Here is a 22,471-nt window from a genome sequence, read left to right as displayed (position 1 = left end):
AAATAAAAAATAAGCAATGTGGTTAAGTGGTTAGTCTTAGACTTGAGTTTAAATCCCTGCTCTGCCATTTGACTAGCTTGTGTGACCTTGAGAAAGTTACTTAACTTCCTATGCCTGAGTTCTAGTATTTGTAAAATAATAAATATAATAGCTCCTCTCTTGTAGTCTTGTGGTAAGGAAAGCATGAAATAATTCAGATAAAGTACCAGAACGTCAATTCATTTAAACCAATAGAATTTATTGAGTATGTATGCCAGGCACTATTCTAGGTCCTGAAAATAGACAAAGTAGCAAATAAAACAGATCAAATCAAAATTAAACCTGCCCTCAGGAAGCTTAATTATAATGAATGTCTGGCACATAAAAGTGTGTTACATATTATTCCTGTTACAAAGCATTTTCTCAAGCCAAGTTAGTGGTACTAAATTGTTTCTATAATTTTTATTGTAATCCAAGAATAATATTCCATTAACACTTAAAATGGTAATAGGACATAAAGATGCAATCCAAGATAACTCAGACATTGGAAAGACTGGGAATTGGGGAAGAAAAACACAAATTTGTGCAAAGATCTTCTGCTAAAACTCTGAATGCCTCACCACCCGCTTTTGCCCAGGAAAAACTCCGAGAGTGCTCGGGCACCTTCCTGAAACCCTCCTGGAGTGTTCTTCTAGCCTATTTCCTTAGACAACAAACTGTTTCCACTTTAAAATAGGCGTGCAAATACCCGAAAGATTATGCATATATTGTATTAGTTCAAATGCCTCTACTGTCAACAGTCTTGGGGGTTGATTAACTGAACATTTTAACGCAGTTTATTAAATGGTGAAAAGAACCGAGGAAGCCGGGTGCAGCCGAGAATACCAAGGCCCAGGACCCTCTGTTGCTAAGGCAACTGACTCCGCGCCAGCCCCAGAGAGAGGGAACTTGAAACGTCCGGTCTGGAGATGGTGGGCACCTTCCGTGTACACGGTTTTCGGTTTTGTTTTGTTTTTCACGGTTGGAAATCGGCAGGGAATACAACCGTCAGTGGAGATGCTAGATTCCTCGCCTGCATTCTCGGTACAGGGCGCTATACAAACAACTCCTTCCAAACCAGACACCCCCTTTGGCGCCTCGCCGCCACAGAGGCGCCTGCGACTCCTCCCGGCGCGGACTCACTTCCGGCCGCAATAGTCCCGCCCTCAGGGGGCGGGAACAGCCCTCCTCCCTAGAGCTTCTCGCGGTTTTTGGGACGGAGCGAGCCCTGCGTCACTACCGGCCGCGAGACTTCAGCTCTCCGGCGATTGGTCCGATTCCACGGCCGGTGCAGGACTTCCTGTCCAGGTCCCGGGTTTGCACGTGCGGTGGGGCCTGAAGACGCCGCGGTGAGCTGGCCCTTGCGGCGTCCCAGACGCAGGGTGTCCGGTGCCGCAGGACCTGGAGGTGTAGTCGCCGCTCTTTGGTGTGAGCGCCCGGCGGCCGCAACATGGTGGGCGAGCCCGGTGGCCTGGGGGGCGTGGCGCTCTGGGTCTGCGGAAGCGCGGCTGGGTCCTTCGGTGCCGGTGGCCCCTGCGGCCGGGGGCGGGGAGGGCTGGTCCGAAGCTGCGGGCAGGCGGCTCGCGGCGCAGGGCGGGTCTGGGTCACCCTCACCCTCTGGGGCACACTTTGCAGCCTACAGTGCGTCTCCCACGCCCAAGCGCCTCCCTGGAGAATGGCCTTCCCTTTACCCCGAAAACCTCTGCCAAGCTGGGCGCAGATGCACCGCCCTGTGATGCACGGGGTCCGGCGGAGAGGGGGTGTCTGCCCATCAGTTTGCTCTGGGGGAAGGAACTTGTGGGAGAGCCTGAGCTTCGTCCCGAAGCAAGGCGGCTTACTCAGCTGGGATGATGCCTTCTCAGCGTAGAAAAATCACGGTGGGGTAGTGGAATAAACACGTAGAAAGGCATGGCGGGTCTCACTGACTTCAACTGTTGTGCGTGTTTGCACACAGTACAGTGGGGCCTTGACTTAAGAGTTTAATTCGTTCTGTGACGGAGCTCGTAACTCAAATTACTCGTATGTCAAATCAAAAAGTGAACGAGTGAGACATGTGATGCAGGGCTGATGTTGTGGCGTTCACTGTGACGTTCGCTTCGCCAACTAGCGGTGGGGTATCTGAAGCTGGCTCGTAACCCGACTTCGGCCGAGAGACGGATCGTATCTCGAAAAACTCCTTAGTCTGGACACTCGTAAGTCAAGGCCCCACTGTAATTGGTACGTACATGAAGCGTGTACCCGGCTCGCATCTGCCTTCCCCGGGTTTCCTGGTGGCAGGCTCGCTGTCCTGGTCCAACCTGTCGGGGACCTCCTCCGGGCACGCAGGCTAAAGTCACTCTTCGGTCATTTTGCACAACACCGTCTTTCTCTTCTCTTTACCTGAAATCACTGTTCTTGATGATTTGCTGGGGAAGAATAGGGGCTTATCTGACTTAGCCATTGCTGTATCCCCAGCGCCCATGACAAGGTCTGCCTACAGAGTAGGTGCCCACAGCTGTTTGTTGGAGGAGGTGATTGTAGGTGTTTCGAGAACAGAGTTGATGTTGCCTGCCCTACAAGTGTAGGTTTCAAAAAACCCATTGATCCTTCACGTAACTTAGCGAAGATGCCCGTGCGAACTGTGACACAAGCCACAGGGGTCTGGGTTCTGTGTTCATGGCGTGTTCCGCTTCTGTCCCCCGAAGCCTCACAGGAAGAAAAAGCCCTTCATAGAGAAGAAGAAAGCTGTGTCCTTCCACCTGGTCCACCGGAGCCAGCGAGATCCGTTAGCAGCGGATGAGACTGCACCCCAGAGGGTCCTGCTGCCGACACACAAAGTAGGTGCTGCTGTTCTTCAGCCAGTGAGTGTGTGGGCGGACTGTCGGTGGTTTTAAATTATCCCAGCCAGCTGCTATTTTCAGGTAACTGATCTTCAGGGAAGCAAAACCTGTGACTTAATTTTCAGTAAATGTGCTGATGTTTACGTCGTGCACACTCATTTTGAGTGAGAGGATGAATCGCCTTTATTTGGGATGTTTCAGTGAGCACATCCTGCGTAATGATAAATATGCACTAAGCCATCAGCTACAGTACTGCATGATGTTATTTGGGGCACAACCAAAAGCTCAGTCGCTGCTTTCCCTAAGATCCTTTCGTTTCATAACCACGAACTGCATTTTGCCTCCTGGTCACTCCTCTCACGAAATGCAAAACATTGCAACTCGTAAGTCAGCTTTAGAAAGTGCCAGGGAGCTTTTAAAGCAGTGGTTCTCAACCTGTGGGTCGCGACCCCTTTGGCGGTCGAATGACCCTTTCACAGGGGTCGCCTGAGACCATCCTGCATATCAGATATTTACATTATGATTCATAACAGTAGCAATATTACAGTTATGAAGTAGCAACGAAAATAATTTTATGGTTGGGTCACAACATGAGGAACTGTATTTAAAGGGCCAGAAGGTAGAGAACCACTGTTTTAAAGGGTCGATGTGCTAATTAGCAGTCAGTATACTTGTTAAGCATGGGTAATGTGAAAGGAAGTGTTGGGGAACATTGGGCCTATTTAGCTTTTTAGTAAAGCCAGTTTTTCTTTGTGTATAAATACAAGAAATTATACTTAACCTTTCAAGGCCCCTACTCTGATAAAACAAATTGTGTGTGTGTGTGTTTGTGTGTGTGTGTGTGTGTTTCTTGGCTTGGATTATTGCACAGAAACATCTACTGAAAGGAGGAATTGGTTCCATTTTAATTTTATATGACACAATAGTTTGGAAGCTCTGTGTTTCCTAAATTTGTCAAGAATTCATTATCTCATTCCTGTCAACCAAAGTGTCCATGTGCCATCTGCCTCCTGTTCTGAAAGCTGTGCTCATGGGAAGGTTCCTGTGCCTTAATTTTGGAAGAGGTAGTAGTTCCATTTTGTTTATTATCCTAGAAAAATGATGAAGAGAGGCGAGCAGAACAGAGGAAGTATGGAGTGTTCTTCGATGACGACTATGACTACCTACAGCATCTGAAGGAACCGTCCGGGCCCTCAGAGCTGATTCCCACAAGTACAGTCAGTGCACCCAATAGGAGAAATGAAAACGAAGAAACTTCAATAATTTCAGTAAGACTTTTCAACAATTTGTGTGAGAAAGAGTGTGTGGGGGTGAGTGAAAAAAAAACCACAATTTTATATCAGTATAACTTTGGGCAAGAAATGGGGCAGGCCATGTTCTCACTGAAAATGGTGTGTGTATGCAGGTGAGAGTAGGCCGCCTGTTCTTTGGTGGCAGTTATTAAAAGTGACAGTCTTTGACAGGGTTAGAACTTTTGATAGATGTGGTCATGTTAGATAGCACTTTAATACTTCATTGTTTAAGTGCAAGTGAGAGCACATATTTATATGAAACTAGAGGCCCGGCGCACGAAATTCGTGTGTGGGTAGGGTCCCTAGGCCTGGTCTGTGATCAGGGCCATCTTCCCCGGCTGCCAGCAGCCGGTCCCGCCCCCCCCCACCCCCGTTCCCCGTTCCTCAAGCCTGCCGGCTGGGGTGGGGTTGCGGGGGGCGGGGGGGGGGGGAGGCTAAGAAGTCGGCCTTTCCCACCCATTAGCTGGCCCCGCCCCTACCGTGGGTCGCCCTCTGTGTGTGGGGCGACCAGCGGGGCGGGAGCCTTGGCCTGGCGCCGCCCGCATCCCCTGCCACTCACCCCTGGTTCCCCGTTTGCCATTAGGGAATGGGAGCCTGCTGGCCGAGAGGTGATCAGTGCACCTCATAGTGACTGGTTGAGCAGTTGTTCTGGTCATTCTGCCATTAGTGTCCATTTGCATATTACCCTTTAATTATATAGGATTAGTGCTACCAGTTTAAGTTCCTTTTTCTGCATCATGCACCCATCTCCCCAAGCAAAGTCTATCCCCATCCCCTTTGCCCATCTCCACCTAGTTACCACCCTCCTTTCCCTCTTGCTGATATCACACTGTTGTCTGTGTCTCTGTGTCATGTGTATATGTTTTTTGGCTGATCCTTTCACCTTTCATTCAGTCCCCCTTCCCCTGACATCTGTCGGTCTGTTACATGTATCCATGCCTCAGTTTCTGTTTTGTTCGTCAGTTTATTTTGTTCATTAGCTTCCACATATAGGTGAGATTATACAGTATTTGTCTTTCTCTGACTGGTTTATTTCACTTTTAACAGAATAAGGCCCTTAAATGGACACTTCAATGATGTTTATAAAGATGTATGCATTATCTTTAAAGACAAAATTGCCATTGGCTTTCTGTAGCACAGTGCAAAAATGTACATGAGTCCCATGAGCTTTTTTAACCTTAAAGTAATTTGTAACAAACCACCAAAATTAAATAAACCAGAAATCTTGAATAAACCCTAAAAAAAAACAAAAAAAAAAAACCCAGAAAATAAGGCAGTACAAAAATTAGTACTGCTTAAGTAGCCCCTGATTTTCACGTGGAGGAAAGCAGGTGCTGCCGTGGTAGAAAGCAGGGTGGACAAAAATAGGTTTACAGTTCTGAGTACTCCAAAGAGTTTATTTTTGTGGTATTACTTATTTTGTGTTATTATCATTTTGTATCCTTACCTATGATTTATCTTTAAGTAACGTTGGTTGGTAATTTAACCTACTTTTGCCCACCCCTGTATTTAGGAGCTACTACAACCAATAAAAAGAATCCCATTCCTCTTTTTAATCACTATCTAAACTCTAATTGTGTATACTCTTTGACTGTTTCTCAATATTTAGAAACATCTCCAAAGGTAAATTCACTAAAAACAAGGTGATCCTCCCTTCTAAACGGCTAAATTCCAAGGATTAATAATTGCAAAGTATCTTTTTTAAAGACCACATATATGTTTTACCACAATTTTACAAAATAATAATGTAATATACAAAAAAATCATTGCATTGTACATTTTAAGTGGGTGAATTGTATAGTATGTGAATTATATCTAGTAAGTCTGTTTTCTAAAAAAAGGACTCTATAGCCCTGACAGGTAGATCAGTTGGTTAGACACGTCCTGATACACCAAGATTGCAGGTTTGATCTCCAGTCAGGGCATGTACAAGAAGCAACCAACGAATGCATAAATACATGGAACGACAAATAGATGTTTCTTTCTCTCTCTTCCTCTCTCTGAAATCAGTAGAAAAACTAAATACATTAAAAGGACTCGATAGTAGACTACCAGGTATTTGCCCAAGTTTATGCTATAGAGTAACTCACTTTGGAAGCCATAACAGCTTGCTGGGTATGCACTACTGTATGTGGCCTTTGCTCATGCTCTTCTGAGGCTTTCAGTGCAGCATGCTGCCTGTGAGCCAGTGAGAACGTACATCTCAGCTTCATGCCTGCTGCTCAGCTGAGGACAGAGTGGGTGGTGAGGTACATGGACCGATAACATGTGCTGGTGACCCTCACATTATTAACTGTTTGGTTGAAAAGGTGAAACTAAAGCATAGTCCTAGTCAGAAAATATGTGCCAGTACACATTGAAGTAGATTGTATGGTGTATGAAGAGAGGGGAGTCCACAGCAGTGGGAAGTTCTAGGACAGTAATCAAGAAGGGCTTCGTGGAGGGAGGAGGAACTGAGCTAGCCACTAATGGATGGGTTCCATTGAAGAGGAAGGAAAATTCCAATCAGAGGAAGGGACGTGAGGTAATATTGTGGATCCCAGAACCTCACTAAAACATGCTGATTCCTCAAGGGGTTGTGAGGATTAAATGGAATAGTATACTGGAGAAAGCTTTGTGAAGTATTGCAGGGAAGTTGCTTTGAAGCTGATGGTGGAATATACATGTTTAAAATGTATAACTGGAGCACAAGTGAGAGAATTCAGAATGTGATTGTATTAGTTTCCTAGGACCATTGTCACAAATTACCACTGGGTGGCTTAAAATGGCAGAAATTTATTCTATCACAATTGTAGAGGCCAGAAGTGAAATCAAGCTTTCCGAAGGGTAGGTTCCTTCTTGGGGGCTCGGAAAGAATCTGTTCCCTGACTGTCTCCTCACTTCTGGTGGTTTCTGGCAATCTTTAGTGTTCCTTGGCTTGTGGATGCGTCACTCCAGCATCCTCCCCTGTGTGTCTTCCTGTGTTCACATGGCCTTCTTGGAAGGACATACCAGTCATTGGACTAGGGTCCACCATACTCCATTATCCTCCTCTTAACTGATTACATTTGCAAGGATCCTGTTTCTAAGTAAGGTCACATTCTAAGCTTCTGGGTGACCATGAATTTGGGGAGAATACTTTTCAGCCCAGTAAAGTAGTTCCAGAAGTATTGTTGAATAAACTAACCATTGTGTAATTCTTTTTTTCAAGACCACTGGAATTAAGTTGCCTTCATCAGTGTTTGCATCAGAGTTTGAGGAAGATGTTGGATTGTTAAATAAAGCAGCTCCTGTTTCAGGTGTGTTTAATTTCTTTGCCCTTTCAGTGGAGCTGTGTTTTACAAAAAGAAACTTTGTATAGTAATAATTCAGAGTTTTGTTCCTGATAAAGTGTTGAAACAATTGAGATGTGTCTCAATTCAGATGAGAGATGGTTAGGAAGGGATGAGTGTGATTAGCATTCTTTTCTTTTATTGTCATCAAATTCTTAGTCTTTGAAGTTCCTATTTAGAGAGGAAAGTAGGAAAGATTATTTTTCATGATATAGTGGGGGACTTGTAACCTTGACCTAACCTCTTACGAAGGAAACAATAATATTCAATTAGCCTTACATACATATAGTGTGATCTTGGATATACTTCATGTTAGCTTTTAAAAGTTCTCCCAGGCCTTGACCGGGTGTGGCTCGGTTGGAGTGTCATCCTGTACATCAAAAAAGGTTGTGGGTTTGATTCCTGGTCAAGGTACATACTTAGGTTTTGGGTTCAATCCCTGGTCAGGGTGCATATGGGAGGCAACAGTTTGATTTTTCTTTCTCTCTACCTCTCTCTCTAAAATCAATAAACATATCCTCGGGTGTGGATTTAAAACCAAACAACAACAAAAACAAAAACATGTCCTGAGGTGAGGATTAAAAGAAAAAACGTTTTCCCAAGAGTATGGAAGTATCTTCTATACACACACACACACACACACACACACAAGTCTAATATGCAAACTGTCCCTTCGGGAGTTTGATCGCTCGCTATGACGTGCACTGACCACCAGGGGCCAGCGCGGAACGAAGGGAGGCCCCGGCCAGCAACCAGAAGGCCCCATTGGCCCAGATCGCCAGGCAGGCATAGGGACCCTACCCATGCACGAATTTCATGCACTGGGCCTCCAGTTTTATGTAGACGTCCCATTTATCCATTTCACATACACTGAAAAATTATGTTTATGTTCGTTGGGTTTTTTTTGCAGTACCAACGTATTTTAGAACAAACACAGAAGTAGTGTTCATTTTGTTTTCTTAAATAGCTTTAATTTTTTCCCAATGGTTAATATATTTTACTAGAGGCCCGGTGTACAAAATTTGTGCATGGGTAGGGTCCCTAGGCCTGGCCAGCAATTGGCTGATCAGGGCCTTCCCGCTGCCAGCCAGGGCCTTCTTTCGTTCCGCGCCGCCCCCCTGGTGGTCAGCACATGTCATAGCAAGCGATCGGTCTCCAGGTGCACTCCTTTGGGGACAATTTGCATATTAGGCTTATATATATATAGAGAGAGAGACAGAGACAGACTAGAGGCCCGATGTACGAAATTTGTGCAAGGGGCTCGGCCCTTGCAGCTCCAGCTTCATCCAGAAGGACGTCCAGAAGGTTGTTTGGCTGTCCAATCTAATTAGCATATTACGCTTTCATTATTATAGATGGAGATATAATTGACATATTACATTAGTTTCAGATATACAGATAATTTGATTTATATATTATGAAATGATTATCACAATAAGACTACATTGTTAACATGTAGTTACAAAATTTTTTTGTGATGAGAACAATTTTTTTTTTTTTTTACTTTAACTTTTTATTTTCCAAGTACAGTTGACATGCAATATGATACTAGTTTCAGGTGTATAACTCAATGATTGGGCATTAAATAACTTAGTGATCACCTTGAAAAATCTAGTACCCATCTGATACCATACATAGATATTACAGTATTATTTACTGTATTCTCTATGCTGTACTTTACATCCCCATGACTATTCTTTAGCTACCAATTTGTACTTCTTAATCTTCTCACTTTTTCACCCAGTCCCTCAACCCTTATTGAGTAAACTTGCCATTGAGCATTCATTTATTAATTCATTCTACAGGTTTTTGAGTTGCCACTATTTGACAGGGTTTTGGGTTAAACCAGAATAGCATAGTCCCTGACCAGAGGGAATTTACCCTAAGTTGGGAAAGATAGACAATAAATGGGTAATTACCACTACAGTACAAATGGGTAAATGATGAAGCACCAACCAAGCCTGGGGGAGTTTTCCTAGGGAAAGCATGTCCAAGTTGATTTCTTAGGGCTAAGTTAAGCAGGTAGATGAAGGAGAGTGGGATGGGAAAGAGGGTATTCTGTGCAGACAACTGTGCAAAAGCAGGACAGCATGAATAGAGGAAACTGCACACACTGGACATGCCTGGAGTGAAGGGTCAGGATTACTAGGAGCTGAGGCTGGAGAGCCAAGCAGGAGCCATGATGGGAGGGTGTTGGAAGCCATGTCAGTTTACAGGTTTGGACATGAAACTTCTCCTTGAACTCTGTAGTGGTTTTACTTATAGAAGAACCTAGCTGAAGAAACGGGTTGGGATTTACTAAAATCTCAGTCTGAGAAGACAAGGTATAATATAATAGGCTACAGATATTTAATTTGAGGGACTTCTAACTGGTGAGAGTTATTTCTGAGAGGTGAGTTTAAAGTCCAGTTTTTTCCTACAGGTCAAAGCTTTGAATTTTGCTTACTAGACAGTTTAACATTGTAGATCTGTAATGGAAGGGTTTTTCCCCTTCAAACCCCTCCCCTTTTTCTTTTTTTTTCTTTTTTTTATATAGTTCTTTTTTTATTGATTTCAGAGAGGAAGGGAGAAGGAGAGAGAGAGAGAAACATCAATGATGAGAGAGAATCATTGATCGGCTGCCTCCTGCACACCCCCCACTGGGGATCGAGCCCACAACCCGGGCATGTGCCCTTGGCCGGAATCAAACCTGGGACCCTTCAGTCTGCAGGCCGGCACTCTATCCACTGAGCCAAACCGGCTAGGGCCCCCCTTTTTCTTTTATTTGCAGTCATCCATCTCTTTCCCTCACTTGACTGACTTAGAGTTCTTAATTATTCTTTTATACTCTGGCATATAATAGGTACTCAGATTATGTTAGTTAAATGAAGGAATGATGCTTTCTTGGGGAGTTATTACTTAATTTTTATTTTTCATCTAGGGCCTCGGCTGGATTTTGATCCTGACATTGTCGCAGCCCTTGATGATGATTTTGACTTTGATGATCCAGCTAATCTGCTTGAAGATGATTTTATTCTTCAGGCCAATAAGCCAACAGAAGAGGAAGAGGGAATGGATGTGCGGTATGTTTGGTTTGTTTCAAAGCAGGATGACCTGACTGCTGCTTCTTTAATAGGGTATCAACCATAGAACGCTACAGCTGAAAGAGACCTTCAGGACTTGAGTCTGAGAATTCTGTGTTTCAGCCGACAATGTGAGATACAAGCCATCAGTAGGTGGGGCTAAAGTCCAAGTTGCCTGATTGCTAGTTCATCACTTTTCCAACTGTGCCAGACCAGACTAGTCAAGCAGCACAGCTGTTTTCCCTAAACAATAATCCTCCCTGAAACACCCTCAGGTTTTACTGTTTAAAGGCATTGGGTTCTGTTGTTTCTCAAGTTGTTTTGACAGTTAATTTATGACTCTGACTTTAGGAAATCAGAGGCGGAAGATGGCAGTGAGTGGGCAGATGTGGACGATGAGAAGGAAGAAGGCAGTGATGACAATGACTATGACTCTGCAGGCTCATTCTCAGATGAGGATGTGTCTACCCCTGGGAAAACTCCGGGGGCTCTAGAAAATCACTTGTTCTGGGAAGAGGAAACGAAAAGTCGCTTTACTGAGTATTCTATGACATCCTCAGTTATGAGGAGAAATGAACAGCTGACCTTACATGATGAAAGGTTTGAGAAGGTAAGGTCCCAATCAAGGGCCTTTTAATATTAGTTTTTAGTAAATTATATATGACATTGGAACCTAACGCTAGAACTTTCAGCATGAGAAACAGCCAACAACTTTTATTGAAACAGACCATAAAACCACCTTAATTTTAATTCTGGAAGTAATGCAGATAGGTCAAAAGATGGCTTATCAAACCTCCCATTTTGCTCTTAGACTGATAATATTTTGATTCCAAACCTCTTCAGTCACAGTTCCTGAGATTAAGCATTGGACTAAGCATAAAGGAAATGCCATTTTTCCCCATTTTTGTGTGTATGTTTTTGCTCATTGATACATCCCAAGGCCTAAAGTGGTATCTGGCATGTGGTAGGAGTTTAAACTTTGAACTGTTCAGTAAATGATGGATGGATGGATGGATGGATGGATGGATGGATGGCTTCCTATGATAAAGGTTCTAACTTTACATTTCACTAAGTACTAGTTTCCCTCTTCTCAGAGAAATAAGCAAACTGTTACCATGAATAACCTCATTTCATGAGTTACATCACCCTGCTTACTCTCTTACAAAGCCTGGTGGTGTGAACATCATTGAATAATACAGTAAACATCATCTAAAAAAAGAAGTGAACTTTGTACATTAGTTTGCAAAATTAATGAATTTGAAAGTATCTGTAAAATATTCTGAGTAAAGATTTCTGCCTAGCATTTTGCTCTCCAAGCTGAATGGAGTAACTGTCTTCATTGTCATGTTAAATGGCAACCTACTTACAATCTTAAAAGTGATAGGTAGAACCTCTTCCACATCATATTGTTATGGTATTGAATCCTGATAATATTTTCATTGTAGTTGTGATCATGGTGGTGCCTATGTTGTGTAGGATAACCTTTAAGTGCTGTATTCTTACTGAATACATTTATTTTCATGGTATCTTCTCTCTTTATATTCAAGTTTTATGAGCAGTATGATGATGATGAAATTGGAGCTCTGGATAATGCTGAATTGGAAGGTTCCATTCAAGTAGACAGCAGTCGCTTAGAGGAAGTTTTGAATGACTACTATAAAGATAAGGCAGAGAAGTATGGTGACTTTTCCTTGTTTACCTGCTTTTTTCATTTTCAAATAAAGTAATTGTGCACGTGAATTGAAAATCACCTAGTCAGAATCCAAATTAAGAAGATGGCACATTTTCCATAACCTTTGGCTTCCATTTTCATATTAAGAGTTCTGAAACCGAACATAACATTGGATGGGAACATACTGAGAACCACTTTCTCTGGAACTTGTCCAAGAGTAATGATCAATAACTGAGGGTGAGAGTGGGAAGTGTACAAGGTCACGTTCCACTTGAGAATGAGAATGAGATGGTGCCTCTAGCCTCTTTGGCTAAAGAATTATTTGACTTTGTATATACATTCTTTATCTTCCTGAGATGCCAGGCATCTGAGGAGTAGGTATTTATGGCTTAAAGAAAGACAAGAGCGTATCTCTCCAGCCGGATTAGTAGAACTTTCCAGCCAAATGTTTGGTGAATCAGCACCCACATTAAATGATTCCTCTGAGAAACTAATGAGGTGTTTACATCTGCTAGAGAGGTCTGATGTTTGATGATCACTATCACGCAGATCCTGCAGCGGGGTAAGAGCTGCATACTTGGAGTGAATTATTTGAATCCTTCGGAGGGACAGATGGGCTAATGCTTTTTGAGGCTTTAAAAAAGATTATGTTTTAGAAAAGTGCCTTTATGTGTAATGTGTTATATCCTTGCAAAAACGCAGATAGGTTTTTCCTTCCTGTCAGCAGAATGAACAGCCAGAACCTACTGGAAGCAAAAGGCAGGGAAACAAAGCTAATTGTGACAGGAAATGAGAAGCAGGACACCTGAGTGTGTGGGTTTTTAAAAATTGCTGTTGTTTCCATAACTCTTTAAGTGCAGGTTGAGTAACATCCAGTAACATGGGTGGTGTTCTTTTTCTCCTATTTTCATTTTTGAAAACTTAACCACAAGTTGTGTAAAACTGAGTACTCTAGAACCCTTTGAGGATCAAGACTTGCCTGTGAATGAACTTGATGGGTCTGAGGAGGAGGAGATTGTCACTGTCGTTCTTGAAGAAGTCAAGGAGAAGTGGGATTGTGAATCCATTTGTAGTAAGTATCTTAGTATATATTTTGTGAAAATAATGGGGAAATAAATATTTCTGTTATAAACAATATGAAAATATTTATAAGAAAGACTCCATTGTTAGTTTAAACTATGAAAACACTAAAGCTGGGAATATAGTAGGAACTCAGTAGTGTTTTGCTGAACTGAAAGTCTACTTATTAATATGTGACTTTTTTTTTTAGGTACATACTCAAATTTATATAACCATCCACAGCTTATTAAGTATGAACCAAAGGTAAGTGCTAATGTCCTGAGCTGTTTGAAATACTCAATGCAGGAAAGGAAGTGTACAAATTATTTTCTCACATCAGCTTTATCTCTAGTGGCTCCCAACACCATTAGGAAAAGCAACAACAATGTTGTAAGTGAGCTATTTTTTAATAGGAATGGGAAATAACCCTAAGCCATTTTGTCTTTATTTCAGCCCAAACAAATCCGAATATCTTCTAAGACAGGAATACCTCTCAATGTCTTACCTCAGAAAGGATTCACAGCAAAGCAAATTGAACGAATGCAGATGATTAATGACAGTGATCTGCCCAAGGTGTCAACCCAGCCACGCTCTAAAAATGAAAGCAAAGAAGATAAAAGAGCAAGAAAGCAAGCTATAAAGGAAGAGCGCAAGGTAAAGGACTTTTCTCAGATGTGAGATTTACAGAGAGCTGGTGGCAGGGAGGTCATGCGAATTTTCTTTTGTAAAGTTAGTCTGAATCAGTTTGAAGATTTGAATAACGTGAATGTATTCTTGTACAGGAACGGAGAGTAGAGAAGAAAGCTAACAAATTAGCCTTCAAACTGGAGAAAAGAAGGCAGGAAAAGGAGCTACTGAACCTGAAGAAGAATGTTGAGGGTCTAAAGCTGTGAGGGTGGAACATTTAGGGTGAGGTGCATTCCCCTTAGGGCTCCTCATTGTGTTCAAGAAGGAATGAGGATCTTCAAAGAGATAAGACTGATCTGCCTTTTTTACTGGCAGGTATTGAAAAGAAAACAGCACAATATTTGTATTTATATCAGCAAGTTTGTAAATACTGTAATGTTTTTAAATTTAATATGATGAGCTTAGATTTGCTCTGAAATAAATGACTTCATAAATGTAAAATGTTTAGATAAATTAAAGAAAATGCCTTCATAATTTAAATGGAATTGTGTGTTCTTATTTATTTGTATGGTTGTCCCAGTTGCCTTTTGCAGATGTTCTCAACTATTTCTTTGAAACCGTTCCACTCCTTTTCAGTAAGTTAAGTGGTTTAATTTGCTGTCTGTAGAAAAGTGGCCCATTTAAACTAATTTTGAAATGCTGAGTGGTAAGAAGAGTTTTTCTGAGAAGGTTCCACTGGTAGGAAGCTGGTGTAAAAGTTACTTCAAAAGGATGGTAAAACTGAATATTAATGTGGCTGGGAATCAATTACTGGATGACTTGCTTTTGGAATTCAGGAACAGTGAAGACAGGAAACAGAAGAAGGAATAATCAAGAAAACTTCCTTGGCTTCAGTGAGTGCCTGGCTCAAAATCAGAAATAGTCAGTTAAACCAGAAAGTTTGTCTTTTAAACATTATTTAATGCTTGGAACCATTTATACTTGATTAAAATACATAGTTGAAAAACTCCCTGCTTTTTTGATGAATTGGGTTGTGTGTTTTTTTGTTTTGTTTTTCTTTTTTTAATTTCTTTAAACATTTTCAAGGCTAAGGCAATGACTCCATCACAATTGTTAATTGTTTGGTAAACTGTGACTTCCTTGCAATAGACAAGTTGTTAGTAACCCTTGTTCATGTGTCCATGACTAATGTGTTATCTGGACTGTTCTGGAAAAGAAATCTGAACACTTGATCTGAGTTGGGAACAGAATGGCTGGTGTAGAACCATTTTTAGCAGGTGAGCTGCATTTGATATCTAAGTTAATTAGAAAGTGTCTTTGTCTAATTCATTATTTTATGGCTCTTCCAAAGTTGGTGTTATCTTGTTCACTGTTATAAATTTTAAATCAAAGTCATTGTTACAGGAGTTTTAAAGGAGTTGTGAAAAACAACAGCATTAGGTACTCTGCCAATCTATATATATATATATAAGGCTAATATGCAGAGTGTCCCCTCAGGAGTTCGACCGCTCACTATGACGTGTGCTGACCACCAGGGGGCAGCGCGGAACATGGCGGGTGACCAGCAGCAGGACGCTGAGGGAGTGAGGGAAGGAGGAGGCGAGGAACCTGATCAGCCCTGATCGCTGGCCAGGCCTAGAGACCCTACCTGTGTTTGAATTTTTTGCACTGGGCCTCTAGTATTGATATAAAAAACTTGGCTGAAGGTCTTGTCATTACAAAAGTAGGATGCTGGGGAGTATGTATTTAAATGACAACCTGAAGAAGCAAAGGGTCAGATGATGGTTTGTGATAGTGTTGGGAATGTATTAAATCCTAAAAGAATTGACCCTTTATTTTGGTAGGTATCTTGATTGAAGGTTCACAAAACCAGCAAGAATCTTAGAGACGTGGAATATTACTTTGGCTTGGTGCTATCCAAATTTCCATCTTATGAGCTAGTTTCACTGTACTTCACCCAAAGGGTTTAAATCAGCACATCACATATTTTGCAGTTTAGAGAATGTGACTATAAGCCACAAGTCTTGGAGAAACTTAATTGTGATTTATGTGGGTTATCCTCCAAACTTAAAGATCTTAATTTTATTCTGGGGAATAAATTCTTATACAGTATTTTGAATTATTTCATAACATTTTGGAATATTTATGATTTGAGTCATCTGTAAGCAATGCTTGGGAACTTAACATAAGCTCCATGCTAAATGTTGGGAGTCCAAAGTGATAAAGGGGGATTTGCCTTCAAGGACTGCATCATCTGAGGAGGCAGGGTGTGTGCAGCAAAATAGGACTAGCAGTGCCAAATCCCTGATAAAGTACCACTTGACGTGAGGATCTGGAAACGTGCTGTTCCCCCTGAAGTGCTCTTATTGCAAATAAACATTTTTCAAGGCTGTGCTCAATTATCACCTTCCCATAAACTTTTCCCTGACCATGTATTAAAAAATGGCACACATATCCTTCTCCTGTGTCCTTTTTTTTGTTAATCCTCACCCGAGGTTATGTTTATTGGTTTTTAGAGAGAAAGGAAGGGGGAGAGTGAGAAACTGACATGAGAGAAAACATCGATGGTTGCTTCCTGTATGTGCCAAACGAACCCGCAACCCTTTTGGTGTACTGGCAACACTCCAGCTGATCTATTCAGCTGTGCCCTCCCCTGTATTTATGCTCCTTCCCTGCCTTATATTCTTCATAGCATCTATTGGCATCAGATATATTTCACTCTCCTCTCACTCAAACTGCAGGCAGGGAATTTGTTTACCGCTTTATCCCCAAGGTCTAGAACAGTGCCTGGCTTTGGGTAAATGGTCACTAAGTAGTGTGTAAATGAATGGATAGTTGGGAAAGGCCTTTCAGAAAAAAGTTGTTTAAACTTAAAAGGAGCAATGGGAAACAGGATTAATACCAGCAAGAAGAAAGAAGGCCTAAAGCGTCCCAGGTAGGGGGCAAAATCATAAAGAATTTGCCTGCTTTATCTTGAGGACTTACATTGTTTAAATACTGCCCATGAGTGGTATAAAGTCACTTTTTCAGATATTTTAGGACTGTTACAAGTCAAACTACCAAGAGCAATTACATTTGTGTATATGACCTGTGGTATCTAGTATCCAAACCTCAATTATGATGTCATCAAATCACCTCAAGTGAAGGACAGAACTCTAGAGTCTGTCATTATCAATACCTTTATGTTGCTTCTTCCTGTGTGCTGATAGTATGTTTTGTCCAGCTTGTTCCAGATAATGCAAGGAGAAGGTAAAAATTCTAATGGCCTCACATTTTAATTGAGAAACTTACAGGAGAATTTTTAATAAACACATACTCACTATTCAAGTTAAGAAATAGAACATACAGGCCACCTGTGGGTCCATCTTCCATTTCATTCCATTCTCCTCATGTACTATACAGACTTCATTACCTGTATGGTATCCCTAAACACAGTATTTTGTTTAGATTTGAACAACTGAGAAGTGTAAATCTAGCTCTATGAAGGCAGTATTTGCCACCATTTGAGAAGATGGGCTGAATAATCTGAGTCTGATTTCAGCTTCTAGAGTTTACAAGAGCCCTATGTGGAGATGTCAGTGAGCAAGGTAATGAGTGAGCCCCTGGGGGGACATACGTCACTGCAGTTGGAGCATCCTGGATCTCTTGTAGAAATATCTTTAAATATGCTTGTTTTATATTTTTTGCTTCTAAGCTCACCTACCCCCATCTCAAGAGAAGATCAATGCAGAACCTTCCCATGGAGTAAAATGAGTATCCTCAGCTAATCTAGACGTCAGACTATAAAGGGGAGAGCAGGCATCTCATTGGGACATACTCAAACAAGCCAACTAGGGCACAGTGGGAGCCAGATATACTAGCATAACTGTTCTCTGGTTACAAAGGCAGCGAATCTCTCAGTCATGACAGTCTTCAACATGTCAGTGTTTTGAATCTCACACCCCTACCCTGGACTGGTAGCCCTTTGGTGTGGGTGCCTAGATGTTTTCTTGGGATTTTTTTCTCTCTCTCCCGTGTTGAATTGCCTATTTGCTCACCTTGTTGTGGAGCATATCCTCCAGCAATTCTTGAGTCAGGGTACACGGGGTATAGACTTTGAAACCTTGAATGTCTGGAAATGTATTTATTCTACCTGCATATTTGATTGATGGGTATACATTTTTGGTTGTAGATTATTTTCCCTCAGAAATTTAAAGGATTTGTCCCATTTATTTCTATTTTTACTGTTTGGAATCTGAAGTCATTCTAATCCATGACACTTTGTATGTTACTGGTTTTATTTCTCTGAGTTGATAGACTTTCTAGTCTCCAATGTTCTAAAATTTGACAATGATGTTTACTGGTAAAGATCTATTTTCATCCTTTCAACTAGGGGGCGGGTGTCCTTTCACTTCTGGAAATGGTTAATAATTGTTTTTATTTCCTTCCTTGTGTTTTCTCATTTTCTCTCTTAAATCCCTATTGTTTGGAGTAGGCCAGTAGGGCCTTCTGGACAGGTACTGGCTTATGTTTCTCTCCCTTTCTATGTCATTTTACTTTCTAGGAAATTTCCCTAGTTTTATCTCCCAACCTTCTATTGAGTTTTTAATGTCTTCAATAAGTCTTTTAATTTCCAAGAGGTTTAATTTTCCTTTAAATTGCTTTGTTTTGGTCTTTTGCGCTAGAGACTTTCCTCATGTCTTTGGAAAGTTGTGTCCATGGTTAAGATTGGAGGAAGAGAACACTGGAAGCTTTTAAGTGGATGAATAGTGTTTGATGGTTTTGAGCTTTATTGTAGGGTAACCTGGTTGAGCTGATTGATTTTTTACAGAGAGGAAGAGAGAGAGAGATAGAGAGTTAGAAACATCGATGAGAGAGAAACATCGATCAGCTGCCTCCTGCACATCTCCTACTGGGGATGTGCACGCAACCCAGGTACATGCCCTTGACCGGAATCGAACCTGGGACCTTTCAGTCCACAGACCGACGCTCTATCCACTGAGCCAAACCGGTTTCGGCATGTTTGATGGTTTTGAGCTTTATTGTAGGGTAACCTGGTTGAGCTGTTTGGTACTCTCCCCAAGGTCAGCATCTTCCCTCTTTCCTCAGAGAATAGTTATATTCCCAGGGAAGTTTTTGTGTCTTGGGAGTAAAGGACTCGCAAGCAGAGTTCTGTGAGCCAAGTAGAGGAAGGTATGTATGGGGTGTTCTCTGCTCTCAGCATTGCTATTCATGAGGTTAATCACTAGATTATATACATACATACAGGGGTTGTCCCCAGAAAATGTACACACTTACATTTTCTGATAACTCAATTGATGTTTCTTTCTTTTCAGATTTGACCCATTGGAATTAATAATTATTAAAAGCGTGTATACATTTTTGGGGGACACCCTGGTGTGTGTATACATGTGCACATACAAATGCATATACAGTTAATTCTCATCAATGGAGTCCCTATTTGCAAATTTGCCTACTCCCTAAAGTTTGTAACCCTAAAATCAATACTCATGGCACTTTCATGGTCATTCACAGACATGCATGCAGCAGTTATAAAGTTGAGTCACCTGACATGCATGTTCCCAGCTGAGGTAGAACAAGCCCTCTAGTTTCAGCTCATGCTGTAAACAAGTGTCCTTTTCACGGTACATTGGGTGTCACATTTTTCATGTCTGTGCACTTCCTCTTGGTGATTTCGCTGTTTAAAATGGCTCCTCAGTGCAGTGTTGAAGTGTTATCTCATGTTTCTAAGCACAGGAAGGCTCCAGTGTGCCTTACGGAGAAAATATGTCTGTTAGGTAAACTTCATCCGAGCATGAGTTATAGTGTTGGCCCAGAGTTCAGTGATATTGAATCAAATATATTTATTTAAATAAGGTCTCTTTAAACAGAAATACATAAAACAAGGTATGTATTGATAGATTGATAACAATTTCTGACCAGCGGCTCACAGGAATCTAACCTTGTATTTCCCCCCAGAATAGTAAATCCAGTGTTTGCTCACTTAGTGTTCACAGAGACTTTATGGAATGTAACTACCACAAATACTGGGAATCAGCCATATGTGTGTGTGTGTATCTACATCTACCGACACACACCTTCAGCTGTGCTTCGTGTTGATGCTTGCACTGACCTCCTCTTTCACCCTTTCTGGAGAGTAGACCTATGCTGCCGCTGGGGAAGGGCAATCACCCAGGGGGTGTGGAGTAAGGGAAGTGTCTAGGAACCTTAACTTCTTAGGAAACTTGCACCCCAACCCCCCATATTTTAGCAGTCTCTTCCTCCTCATTTACCCTGTCTCAGTTCCAGAGGTGTGTGCTGCTCCAGGGGCTCCTGTGACTTTGAAAGGTTCTGCTGTGCAAATCTGGATGGTTCTCCGTTCTCCCTCCTGTCTGCTTGGGAAGTGGATTTTGATGTAGCTTTAAGTCCTCCAAGTTGGTTACCATGTTCATCAGCTTTCCAGATTTCCAATTTTTTTGTTGTTGTTGTCTTTTGTCCCTGTCCTTGTGTTTTTCTGGCTCTCTATGTCCTTTTGTCTGTTTACAGTACTCTAGTATTTTGGGGCTTAGGGAGAGAACAAATGTTGATGGGCTGTTTTCTCTCACATCCTAACTCATTTCTTTTCTAGTTTCACAAGTCATGTTCCTGAGATAAGTTAATAAGTTGAGGTCATATCAGCTTTGCCATATGGCCTTGGAAGATGTCGAAATTGCTAATGTTTACATGTTCTGGATTGTAAAGGATTTAAGAGTGCTTTGACTGGCTAGCAAGGGAATGAGAAAACATCTCCCTTTTTATTTCTTTATCATGCCTTTATAAGGAAATGTGAATTAGTAGGTGTTTTTACAAAGCATTCTTCCAACTCAGAAAGAGAATGTCTAGTCAGAAGTAGAATTTTTCCCCAAATTTCGTTACAACCATAATCCTCTCCAAGCTTCTTATAAATTTTTTGAACTGAGATCTTTGTAATGCTTATTTTTCACTGTCAACATGCTACACAAAACTGTTGATCACTTCCAGATCACTTTCCTTTCCTCATTTAAAAAATTGTCTAAGATTATAAACCAATGTATAAAAGTAATAGCTACTTTAATAATCTACTAAGTAAGACTCTAGCCAGGGTAAAGATAGGAATAGCTAAATTGATATTCATTATTTTAGAATCTTTTCTATCCAAAGGGTTGTGTGTTAAGAGTTCAGCATGTTATTAAATGTGTTACAAAAGAGGTTTAATCTAAAAGACCAAAGGCCATGTCATCATCAGACTCCTCAGATTCTTCCTTCTTTGCTGGTGCAGCCATGGTGGAGGGGGCAGGTCCACCAGCTCCTCCATTGCAGATGAGGCTTCCGATGTTGACACTGGCCAGAGCCTTTGCAAACAGGCCTGGACGGAAAGGTTCAGGATTTACACCAGCTGCTTTAATGAGGGCATTGAACTTAGCCTCCATCACGGTCACCTCATCGTGGTCACCTCATTGTCGTGTGGGATAAGGACCTAGTAGATGCAGGTGAACTTCCAGACAGGGGCCATGCAGTGGGCACATCCTTAGCGAGCACTGCCAGGCATGGTGCTCGTGGCTGGGTGAAGTGAGGCCCCCCTCCTCCCCACCACAGCCTTGGCTTCCTTGGAAGGGCCGAGCACCTTACCGGCAGCTGGAGAAAGAGGTTCAAATAGGTTTTTTAAATCTTTTATTCTGATTTTTTAAATCTTTATAGAAAAATTGAAAATGTAGGAAAAAGAAATAAGCACTTTTATTCTTATCACTCAGAGTTAATTACTGCATGTATATATAGAGAGACCTGTATAGTTAATATATCATTAACATTTTCCATGTTATTCTCCCAAAATAATTTCTAATGACTACATTCTCATTTGCTGGGTGGCGATCTTTTTCTGTAAAGACCACGTATAATTTTTGGCTTTGCAAATCATATGGTCTCTGTTACAACTACTCTGCTGTTGTCGTGTGAAAGCAGCAATATATATTATATAAACAAACGAATGGGCATGACTGTTTACCAAGACAAATTTATTTACAAAAACATGCAGCTCCAGATTTGGCCCATGGGCCACAATTTGCCAACTCCTAGATATTTTTAAAAACTTTTAATTTTGACATAATTACAGTTCACAAAGTTTCAAAATAGTATGAGAGCCCATGTACACTTGACCTAGTTTTCCCCAAGTTACATCTTAAATAACTACAGTACAATAGCCAAACCAAGAAATATATAGTTCTGTACCATATTATACATGTGTAACCACTACAATATACAGGACCATTCCATCACCTAAACATCTTCTTCACTCTACTCCTATATAATACAACAACCTCCCTCCCCGACCATCCCTACCTCTTGGAGGTCACTCATTTGATTTCCATCGTTATAATTTTGTCACTTTGAGAACGTTATACAAATGGAATCATACAGTATGTGACTTTTGAGATTGACTGCTTTCACTCAGCATTGAGATCCATCCAGGTTGTACATGTATCAATAGTTTCCTTTCTACTGATGTGTAGTATTCCAGGTATGAATGTCACAGTTTATTTAACGATTCACCTCGAAGGGTGTTTTGGTTATTTCAAAGAATTCTTTTAAGGTTCTAGTGATCATATAGTCCATGTGA

The 22,471-nt window shown here is 41.5% G+C and overlaps 1 protein-coding gene and 1 pseudogene across 1 annotated transcript; one reads left to right on the top strand and one right to left on the bottom strand.

Annotated features, from left to right (window-relative positions):
- Window positions 1-1,307: 1,307 nt before the first annotated feature.
- Window positions 1,308-14,400, top strand: LTV1 (LTV1 ribosome biogenesis factor). Its single transcript, XM_006084397.3, has 11 exons — window positions 1,308-1,471; window positions 2,703-2,834; window positions 3,932-4,105; window positions 7,320-7,407; window positions 10,361-10,502; window positions 10,854-11,112; window positions 12,050-12,177; window positions 13,107-13,246; window positions 13,445-13,497; window positions 13,687-13,887; window positions 14,016-14,400. The coding sequence occupies exons 1-11, from the start codon at window positions 1,469-1,471 to the stop codon at window positions 14,124-14,126; spliced, it is 1,431 nt and encodes a 476-aa protein (XP_006084459.1). The 5' UTR covers window positions 1,308-1,468; the 3' UTR covers window positions 14,127-14,400.
- Window positions 14,401-21,068: 6,668 nt separating this feature from the next.
- On the bottom strand, window positions 21,069-21,370 carry LOC111825012 (annotated as a pseudogene).
- Between the last annotated feature and the right edge of the window lie 1,101 nt (window positions 21,371-22,471).

This window comes from Myotis lucifugus, unplaced genomic scaffold, assembly GCF_000147115.1.
Source record: "Myotis lucifugus unplaced genomic scaffold, Myoluc2.0 scaffold_11, whole genome shotgun sequence".
Classification (NCBI taxonomy): Eukaryota; Metazoa; Chordata; class Mammalia; order Chiroptera; family Vespertilionidae; genus Myotis; species Myotis lucifugus.
This window is presented reverse-complemented; position numbering and strand designations above follow the sequence as displayed.

Excerpts from the sequence above, each read along its gene's own strand:
- LTV1 (XM_006084397.3), top strand. Across the intron at positions 13,498-13,686 it reads TTATTAAGTATGAACCAAAG|CCCAAACAAATCCGAATATC; the intron begins GTAAGTGCTAAT and ends TCTTTATTTCAG. Across the intron at positions 13,888-14,015 it reads CTATAAAGGAAGAGCGCAAG|GAACGGAGAGTAGAGAAGAA; the intron begins GTAAAGGACTTT and ends ATTCTTGTACAG.